Raw genomic sequence first — 10,818 nt, 5'->3', positions numbered from 1 at the left:
CAAAAAATCGGAAAAAAAAACAAGCTAAAAAGCCGAAAACGCGTACGAAAACAAAATCAGAGGAAGCGCTCGGAGCGTGACACGTGACGGTGGCTGATAACGTGCCAAGTGACGGCGCGCGGAAGTGTTTGCTTGGAGGCTTTTGAAGGAGCGCTCGCTAACTCGTGGCTCCCGTACGAGCTGACTTGTATTATTTATTTATTTTTAGACAAAGCTTGTATTTTTTTTTCTAGGGGTCTATCTTCGGCTTTGGATACAGGCCGGACTTGGACTACATTGCAGCCCAACGGGATTTAGCCGGTCGCTCAAAATCACAGCTCCTCCAGCGCCGCCGCTTGTGGGCATCCATGGCGGCGGCCGGGAGGACCGGCGCCATCTCTCTCAACCACCTAATCAAAGATGGGATGCCCAAGAAATGTACGTTCCCTTGATCGTTTGTGTACTGGGGTTTTGATTTGGGCATGTGTGATGGGGCTGATTATGCGATACGGCCACAGAGCTCGGCCGCAAATCGGCAATGGTCGCGGAGGCCAAGAGGTCCCTTGGTACTTGGGTGGGGATAGGGAGGCCATGCGGAGACGACCACATGTGGGCGGGCGGCCGGCGGTGAAGGTGGATCGATGGCCGGCCGCGGCAGCCCACACATGTGTGCCCTCTTTTCTGAATCATACATTGGGCGTTAGTTAGTCAGTGTCTGCTTCTGAATGCTCCTTCTGAATACTCTAGAAGGAGCCAAAGCCTGCTGTTGCTGTTGCTGTTGCTAATGCGTGCGACGACTGACTAAAATTACAGCATGTGCTCCATTGATTTACTGGCCTAGCTGACGTACCGCACATACTAGGTCTACTCCATATAGACATGTGGGCATTGACTGGTTAACCAAGGTCCCTCTCACACTAGCTTTGCTGTCGCCCTGGCCAGCCACTAACCTGCTCCTTGATTCACGATCGCCCGCAACCTCATCGGTGTGGTGGTTGATGAGGTAGCCCCCATCTTTTGTTTTAGATCAAGAATAATGGCGCACGGTTCTTCGTATCTGACTAGACATGTTTAGCAATGTCTGGTACTGCTCCGAATCTGTTTATCCTTTGTTTTGCTGTCGCTTTGCTGAACTAGTGTACACCTTTGATGTCGATGCTACCGGAATCATATCATTGGACGATCTTCTTGACTTTCATTTCAGCACATGTGCATTCAGTTTTCTTAATTTGCACCATATATTCTGCCATGCAACTGGGGGAGCTAGCTGCTAATATCTTACTGGACTCTTTATACTGATAATCTATGGTTACTCTTATTTTCTCTCATAAGTATGCATAAGCCTCATAAAGTCTTACGATATTGTACTGATATTAATCGTAATAAAATTAGCAATGCTAACCTATTGTTAGCCAAGCTGCATGATGCAGCATCACTTTGCTGCAGATAAGTGTTTGCTTCTCAGAACTGCTTGTCGGATGTGTGGACATCGTCATTGTCGACGCTAGGTATCTCGTTTCAAAGGTTCAATGCAACATGTGTTTGTGATTGATTTGCTGGTATTAGCTGACACATGTACATATTAATTTGTTGTGCTTCTTGACTCGGTAAGGTCCAGCCGTAATTCCTTTCCTGCTGGCAAATTATTTACCTGCAAACTAGTTCCTCCTGACAGACACCTCATTGATTGATTGATAGATGTGCCTACGTGCTGCATGTGAGACGGTGAGATTGCTCTTGGATGCTTTGTTTACATCAGCAATGAGATATTCATGCATAGTGCCAGCCAAAACTTCCTAGGTAATTGTAACTATGAGTGTACATGTCGGGCAATCTTTGTCATATGTATCATATACATCAATTGTAGTGCGTGTACACCTAATTTGGTATTGATGATATGATATTATGCATAACCATATCATTCGCCGATTTTTTTGACTTTCTTTTCAGCACGTGCATATTGTTTTCTTAATTGCCTTATCCAATCCTTCCATGGACCTGGGGGAACCAAGTAACCCGGGTTTTCTGGGGTACATCTCCTTGTTCTAAAAGAAATATAACCTTAATTTACTACTCCCTCCGTACCTAAATATAAGTCTTTTAAGATATTTCACTAGGTGTCTACATACGGAGCAAAATGAATGAATCTATACTCTAAAGTATGTCCATATACATTCGTATATAGTCCATTAGTTGAACCTCTAGAAAGACTTATATTTAGGAACGGAGGGAGTAGAACATACAAGTAAATCAACTGTGTGCTGTTATTACTTCACTGTGAAGCGACACATGCTCAGAAGTCAGAGTGGATACATGATTTCTAGTTTAGAAAAATTATTCGTCCTAGTCAGAAATATATACTGCTCCACTGGAATTACTAAAACCTCTAAAGTTCAGCAAGTTTAATTTCAAAATGCAATTTCTCTCCTACTGTTTGCAACCAATTCTGTCCCTATCAATTGATATGTGTTGTTCTTTGATTTTGACTATGTGCAAGCATTATCTGAAATGGTCAATTGATCACATGTATATAGTGATATCAAAAAAAGAAATACTGCATTGTTTTTTCTAGTTTAATTTCTTCAAGGGTCAATCATGAAAATGAAGTTCACTTAGGATTGCAAATGCAATTACTATTATCTCAGTAAACTCTGTGTGGACGGCTCTCATTAAAATGAGTAAAAAGGATGTTGATTAATTCATATCTGTGTTCAGAAAGTTTATAAGTTAACAGTATAATATCTATAAAATCATGTTTACGGAGCAAAAAATTGACAGTGCAGCTGAACAAAATAAAACGCACTCTAAAACCTTTCAAAGTTTATGTATTGATATGTCATACTTGTTAAATTACTGAAATAATATTGCATTCTCCCCACTTTTACATAAACGTTTTGAAAGGGAATATATTATATGTGTGCTTGCGTATCATATGTTTATTACTTGCACCAACCATAGAACAAGAAGCAAATAAATGTTATTATTTGTTAGCTCATCCCATAAGTTTGTATCTTCCATTAATGGCATATGAAGCTGTATCCAAAGAATTGTATCTTCCATTCATTGCATATCAAACTGTATCCAAAAGATTTTAGTTATATGCTTATCCAAAAGATTTTATTAATATTCGGACAATAAATGAGGCATATCTCTTAATGTGGGCATAATCTTGTCCAATCTGTACATATATATCCTTCCAATCGCATGAATTGCACTAAATGCATTGTGATTTAACCTCTTACATCACATATCCTTTCCCTATATAAACACACACACCCTCTTCTCATAACCAAACCAAGACCTATCACTCCCACCATGGCAAGTAGCAATCTGCTTGACTGGCCAGAACCCATTGTACAAGTGCAAACTCTTTCCAACTCTGGTACGAGCACCGTGCCACAACAGTACATCAAGCCTCCATCTGAGCGTCCTAGTGGTGTCACAAATGACCCAAATCTCACTATCCCAGTTATCGATCTTGCCAGCTTCTCTAATGCCCCTGAACATCACCAAGAAATGCTAAAAGCAATAGCATCTGCATGCAAGGATTGGGGTTTCTTCCAGTTAGTGAACCATGATGTGGACATGGAGGCTGTGAGGAGGATGAGAAGTGCATGGAGGGAGTTCTTTGACCTCCCCATGGAAGAGAAGAAGGTACATGCAAACTTACCGATAACATACGAGGGATATGGGAGCCGCCTTGGAGTTGAGAAAGGGGCAATCTTGGATTGGAGTGACTATTACTTCCTTAATCTCTTCCCAAGTGATATCAGGAACCTTGACAAGTGGCCAAAAATTCCTACTGGCCTGAGGTAGATAAATCTTTTCGTAAAGAAAACACTGTTTAATTGTTTCTTTTTAATTATTCTCGTTCTTTATAAATTCTTGCAGTTTAGAGTTTCATGATATGTTTGGTTACACAGTTTCCTATTTTATTTGTCCATATTTGATTTTGTTTTGGTATTTATGCAGGGAAGCCACTGAGAAGTATGCATGCCAACTAATAAGTCTCTGTCAAGTCCTGCTCAAGGCTATGTCCAGTAGCTTAGGGTTGGAGGAGGACTACCTCCATAATGCTTTTGGTGGCAGTGATGGCATCTCGGCTACCATGCGTGTGAACTACTATCCAAGATGCCCACAGCCTGAGCTCACTCTTGGTCTGTCATCTCACTCTGACCCCGGTGGCATCACCTTGCTCCTCGCTGATGATAACGTCGAGGGGACCCAGGTACGCAAAGGAGACGCATGGGTCACCGTGCAACCAGTCCCAGGTTCCTTCCTCGTAAACGTTGGTGATCAGATTCAGGTGATCCCTGTGGCCTACTTACTTTTTTCTGTCAATCTGATGTGATATGTATCTTCGATTATCTTGTCTAAAGTAGCAACGTTCTCATTACACCCAATCACTATATATTTGTGCTGAAGAAGCTAACGTGTGGAATTAATGTCAATTTGTTTGCATCCATAAGGAAGTCAAGAATACCATATATTCTTGGCTTCTTTGCAAGAGATTAAATACAATATAGAATTCGGATAGTATGAAGCTAACCCTATGCATGTACTGCACTTGATAAGATCCTTGTTTTTGTATGAATTATGCTACTCCCTCTGATCCATATTAATAGTCGCTGATTTACAGATTTAGTACAACAAATCAAAGGATTTTTATTTTAATTCAAGTTGACCAGCATACATACATTGGATGCGTGCCTGTTTAAGCATCGCGGTGAATTATGGTTAACAGCTTTTACATGTTGTTATGCGCCTAACTCTCATGGTCAAATGAATTTATGGCCTCCTTTGATCGTTACGGGGGCGATAGAAGGTGGAGCTAAAAGAAAAAGGGAAGGAACACATTTAAAACCTTCTATATAGATCTAGCTAGCTTGTACATTTTCTGAAGTTTCGACATATACATGTACTGAACTACTGAACTGCTTCACTGATCAATATACTAGTATGCTGCTCTGCTAGATCTTGCCCTTGCTAGCTGCACTAAGTTTAGTAGTTTGTTGACATGCATGATCTGCATATACACGCATCAGACCAGAAGATGGCAGTTACACTACACACACAGTAGCGTGCCATGCAGATGCAGTCCAGATACGTGAAAAAGATGATTACATGAGTGCATCTGTGCATGCATGCACAGAGAAGCTGAATGAAAGAGACAGCAGAGACTCCTACGGAAACTAGCTTGATTCTGAAGCTTCTAAAACATCTTTGGTGTGATTTTCCAGATCATGAGCAACGGGCGTTACAGGAGCGTGGAGCACCGTGCGCTGGCCAACTCCGACAAGGAACGCTTCACCATCGCCTTCTTCTGCAACCCTCGAGGCGACCTCCCCGTCGCGCCAGCGAGCGAGCTCGTCGGCCCGGGGTCGCCGGCGCTGTACCACAAGGCCGTCACCTTCGACGACTACCGCAAGTACATGCGAACCAAGGGTCCCAGCGGCAAGACGCAGGTGCAGTCCATCAGCAGCACCATGCAGCCAGGGCCTGCAGCTTGATCATCCGTCCATTCTCAGTCAGCATGGATAAATGTATATTTGCAAAAAAAAAGCATGGATAAATGTATGGACATCATTTTAATCTGCTGTTATAGGTTGCCAGCAGTTGGGAGATATGGGCATCGTGCATGTAATTTGTTTGTATAATTTGGATCCTTGGTATTGTATCTTAATAGGTGTGCCTTTCACTTTATACAAATGATCAGTCGTGTGTGTGCAATGCTCACTGGAGCTGGTGAGACCGTGAGTGACATTAGCCTAATGCGCCGTTGGTGTTGTTGAGTTTCTTGGAAAAAGTACTCTCTTTGTTTCAAAATATAAGGTGTATTAATTTTTTTAAAAATCAAACATTTTAAATTTGATCTAATTTGTATAAAAATATATCAAAATTCACAATATCAAATTGTATTTATCATTAAATGAATTTTCATACTTTTTTTGTTTAATATTTTGGGTGTTGATATTTTTTCTTTGAACTTGGTCAAAGTTAAAGAAAATTGATTTTCTAGAAAACTAATACCCTTTATATTTTCTTACTAATGGAATATTTATTTTGGCGGTTGAGGGAGATGATGGAGTGTGCTCCATTTTTATTTATAATGTGGTGATTTGATGAGCCTTTTGTGGTGTAGTTTTATATTATCCGCTAACCAACGCATATTTACGGTGGGATTGAAATGTTTTTGTAGACCGGTTGATGCTAATTGATTTGAAAAATTGTTGGCCTGATTAAAATTGTATTTTAAACCGAAAATTGAATAAGTCAATTGAATGAAAAATCTTTATAATAGGAACATAGGAAATTAAAGGAATTCAATGGAAGAACCTTTTTTGTAGACCGGTTGATGCTAATTGATTTGAAAAATTGTTGGCCTGATTAAAATTGTATTTTAAACCGAAAATTGAATAAGTCAATTGAATGAAAAATCTTTATAATAGGAACATAGGAAATTAAAAGAATTCAATGGAAGAACCTTTGAAAAATTGTTGACACGGTCAAAATCAGGCTGACCAAATTTTAAATTGAAGGCATCGATTAATTATGAGGCCTTAAAAATTAGAAAGCATATTGTATAGTATAAAAGAATTGAATGAGATAGTTTTTAGAACTTATTGACCTGGTCAAAATCTGATAACCCATTCCCAATTGGAGGCCTCAATTGAATATGAACTCTTTAAAACTATGGAGTTTAGTGTTATAGATGATAACACCATGCTTCCCAATTTTAAAGAACCCACGTTCAATTGAGATCTCTAATTAGAATTGTGTCACCTAATTTTGACTGGGTCAATAATTTCTCAAAGCTTTTTCATTCAATTTTTTCATAGTATACAATATGCCTTTTAATTTTTAAGGACTCATAATTAATCGAGGTAGTCAATTTAGAACTGAGCCACCCAATTTTAACCGCCAACAATTTCTCAAGGTCTCCCATTCAGTTCTTCTAATTCACTATGTTTCTTAATTTTGAATCTCTTTCATTCAATTAATATATTCAATTATGAAATTGGCCGACTATTTATCGAATTAATCAGCAGCAATCAGCCACCCAAGACATAGCAATTCCACGAACTTCGCACCAGGTAGAAAAAAGAAGGGCCATCACATGATAGTGTAGCACCAATATAGTACATGCAGCCACGACACAGAAATCTCCCACATAAATATAAGTTGGTTAGCGGATAACACATAATTACATCATGAAAGGTCCATCAAATGATTGCATTATAAATAAAAATAAAACATACTCTATCATCTCCCCCACCCGCAAACTAAATATTCCATCATTTTCAAAACATTAGGGATATTACTATTTGAAATGACTCAACAAAGCATGCACAACCCTAGTGATTGAATCAAAGACGGTCAGACAGAACTCGTTGGCCGCTCCTCTGGTGTCCTCTTCCTACTGGGACCTTAAAATTTCAGTAATATTTACTGGCTGACGTTCGCTGGGGTGAGATCCCAGCGAACGCTCCAAAGCCACAGGATCCGATCCAAAGGATGGCAGTCATTGATGAAATTGCACTAAAAATAAAGAACTGCCATGCTTTTTCTGCAAACTGCCACCACCTTAATAAACACTAAAAATGCCATTCGGCGCGCTCGCAATGCCATGCGTGGCAGCGAACATTCGCTGGGGATTAACGTCCTAAAATTTACTCCGTAACGTTGATGCTGTTTTTGGCCAAAATAACCTTCTTGATCCGTGATGAAGGATGCGATCTTAATGTTGGTGGATCCAAGAGGTGTGGCTCTGTACCAGATCCCTTGGTGGCTGCTCTCAAAAAAAAGATCCCTTGGTGGCGTTGGCCTGTAGAGATGGAGATACTCAAGCATCAGACGTGTTTGGATGAAGATTTGACTGTCAAGCCTTGGTTGAGCTATGGAAGACTGAGGGAGAAGAACGGAACACCAGAACCGGTGATCGAAAAATGGCATTCCTCATGTCCGTCTCGTCTCCCTCGCCGCAGGCGCTGCCACGGCGGCGCTCCTCATCGCCGGCGGCTCGGGCCGACGCGGAGGAGAGGGTGACCGTGGGGAGTGTCCACGTACCCTTGCACAACCGTGTGCCGCAAGCCACGCCCGAGTTGGGCATTCTCGGGCCTAGGCCCGAGTCACGCGTCGGGCAGGGAGAGGCCTCGGCCCCGCTAAGGGAAGGTCCGCATGCTACAGGGAGCGAAGGTAGGGTTTCGGTGATATCCCCACCTACTCCTGCAGCGTCGCCCATTCCAGATCTCGCCTCCCTCTTCGGCCACTTCTGGGGAAAAGCTAGGGTTTCGCCTTCCTTTGGCTGGTGGGAGGGGAAGGTAGGAGGGGATAGTAGATCATTTGCCGAGGTGACGGCGTCGCCGCCGCGGAATCCACCCATGGCAGGGCGAGAGATGGGTGGTCGTGGGTTCCGCGGAGATGGAGGTGGCGAAGGTCGATTCGGGCGCGGCGGAGGTGGTGGTCGGATCGGACCTGGAGGAGGTCGAGGCCGTGGCGGAGGCGGAGGCGGACGCAACATGGTGCGGACGCGCGAGGCCGAAGACGGCGGGCAAAACTCCTCCAACGTAGATCCACGAGAGGGTGGATCTGACAATGCCAGATGGGAGGCGGCGGCCATGGAAGTGCAAGGAGGAGCCCGCGGGGAGAAGTGGGGCGACAACAGCACCCAGGTCGCCGCGGGTGGATCTGCGGGAGGACGCCTTCAGGAGATGCGTCCACAACATCTTCATCAACCTCCTGATCGTCGACATCCTACTCCCGGCAAGAGGAACGCCTCTCCACTTGTGGGAGGCGCTGAGGTTTGCGTCACTTGCAAGGACCCTGGACACCTACCAATTTGTTGTCCTCGTGTTGTTTGTGGTAGATGTGGGATTCATGGTCATCTGGCCCCTATATGCAATACTATTCTTCCATGGGAGTGCGTAGCACCCATGTGTGGGTTCGAGGCAGAGTGGAAGGGCTTTTTCTATATTCATGATCATAACACGCCCAGCCAGACTACTGATAGAAATAGATTTATTGTGATTTCTGTGGTTGAGGGACATGCCTTCTGGGAGATAGCTGGAGGAATTTTTTAACGCTTACATCAATACTAACTGGAGGTGCTCGGCCAAATCTATTGGCCCTAATACCTTTGTGATGAGATTTCCATCTCCTAGAGATGTGGACAAAGCTTGCTTTGCTAAGAGTATGAACATGAAGAGCTGTGGTGTTGTGATTAACCTTAGAAAATGGTCTGAATCTGTGGGGGCTAAAGGGGTTCTGAATGTTGTTTGGGTCAATGTAAGTAACATTCCTCTAGATAAGAGGCATGAGAAGAATATTGCTTATGTGGGATCTCTGGTGGAGGTTACCTTGGAAATTGATAAAGCCACTATAAATAGGCCTGAATCTGTTAGAATTAAGGTGGGTTGTAGGGATGCTGAGGACATCCCTGCTTCAGCAGAAGGGGTGTTGGGAGGACACTTTTATGATTTCTTCTTCTCTGTTGATAAAATCCTGATTAAAAATCCTCCGAGAGAGAATTGGAGTGCAGCAAGAAACTGAGGAAGGTAATGTTGCTAAAAAAGCTAGGTTCAATACTGATGCTCGTGTGGAAAGGAATATTGCATCCTCATCTAATATGGGGGAGTCTTCGGCTCCCCCAGGAACAGCTGGAGGTGGTTATGGGAAAAATGTGGTGATGAATCCTGTGGAAGAAAACATGGAGGAGGAAAAGAAACAAAATGAGAGTGAGGAAATGTTGTCTGAGGAGGAAAGTGAAGAAGTGGGTAATGAATTACTTATTGATACTATGGTAGAAGAGGCTAAAAAGATTCAAAACAATGAGGAAGGGGGGAATGTGGACTCTGGAATGGTATCCTATGATGAAATTATAGTGAACTCTATGCAGATTGTGCCAAGCTCTGTTTCTGTTTCTGGTAAAAAATTCTCATCATATCTTGATGCTTGTATGGGGGAACCTGTGGTAACTGAGATGGATCCTAGTGAAACCTCTGGTAATCAAAAAATACAGTCCTATTTGGTGCAGTCCCGTGATAATTCTGGTGAGAAAGTGGAGGTGATTCCTACTCCTCCTGTGAGGGAGGAAATGCAAGTCAGGTTTAGCAAGAGGAATGTGGGGGCCAATGTGGAGCATATGGGTGTCAGAGCTGAGAGGATGGCTCAAAAGAGAGATTTACAAGGTAACAACATATCTCCTGGTAATTCTTTTGAAGTTTTATCAAATCTTGAGATTGTATCAGCTGCTGCCAAAATGGGTGTTAATATTCCTGATGATAACTTTGAAACCATAGATATAATAAGAGAACTTGAGATTTCCAAAGCTAATATTGCTAAAAAAATTGATAAGAATGATAATCAACAGGGTAAATTTTTGTTTATCACTAATGCTGCTGGAGAAGCATCTCCCCTAGACACTGAGTGGGTAGGAGATGAGGGCTTAGATGCTGATGACTTTACTGTGGTTAGATCCAGGAAGAAAGAAAGGAAAAAAAGTTAATATTACTATCTCTAAACCTGTGACTAGAAGTCAAAAGAAGAAAGTGGGGGATGGTGCAGGTAAGGCTATGGCTCCTGGCAAACCTAGCACCAAAACCCAAATTCCAAAAAACAGAAAAAATGATTAGTCTCTTTTGGAATTGTAGGGGGATTGGGAAGAGAGGCATGGGGACATATATTTCTGACTTGGTCAGAGATTATAAGCTTGATTTTGTTGGGATTCAAGAAATATGAAGAAGTATTTTTCTTCTAAATTCTTGAGAAAATTTGATCCTGGAGAAGCTTTTAGTTGGAAGTGGATCCCTTCGGAAGGGAAGTCGGGTGGAATATTAGGTG

General features: G+C 42.4%; 1 protein-coding gene across 6 annotated transcripts; it reads left to right on the top strand.

Moving 5' to 3' along the window:
* The first annotated feature begins 261 nt into the window (after positions 1-261).
* LOC123398125 (jasmonate-induced oxygenase 4-like) lies at positions 262-5,688 on the top strand. 6 transcript variants are annotated; one of them, XM_045092634.1, is made up of 6 exons: positions 262-417; positions 1,426-1,487; positions 1,678-1,779; positions 3,465-3,791; positions 3,952-4,285; positions 5,220-5,688. In XM_045092634.1, the coding sequence occupies exons 4-6, from the start codon at positions 3,496-3,498 to the stop codon at positions 5,487-5,489; spliced, it is 900 nt and encodes a 299-aa protein (XP_044948569.1). In that variant the 5' UTR covers positions 262-417; positions 1,426-1,487; positions 1,678-1,779; positions 3,465-3,495; the 3' UTR covers positions 5,490-5,688. The 6 variants fall into 6 exon arrangements, with proteins under 6 accessions (XP_044948569.1, XP_044948568.1, XP_044948567.1 ...); XM_045092633.1 differs by having other exon boundaries at positions 1,410-1,487; XM_045092632.1 differs by having other exon boundaries at positions 1,410-1,586.
* The last annotated feature ends 5,130 nt before the right edge of the window (positions 5,689-10,818 follow it).

Source organism: Hordeum vulgare, chromosome 5H, assembly GCF_904849725.1.
Source record: "Hordeum vulgare subsp. vulgare chromosome 5H, MorexV3_pseudomolecules_assembly, whole genome shotgun sequence".
Classification (NCBI taxonomy): domain Eukaryota; kingdom Viridiplantae; phylum Streptophyta; class Magnoliopsida; order Poales; family Poaceae; genus Hordeum; species Hordeum vulgare.
The sequence above is the reverse complement of the archived record's forward strand: the minus strand, read 5'-3'. Positions and strand labels throughout refer to the sequence as shown.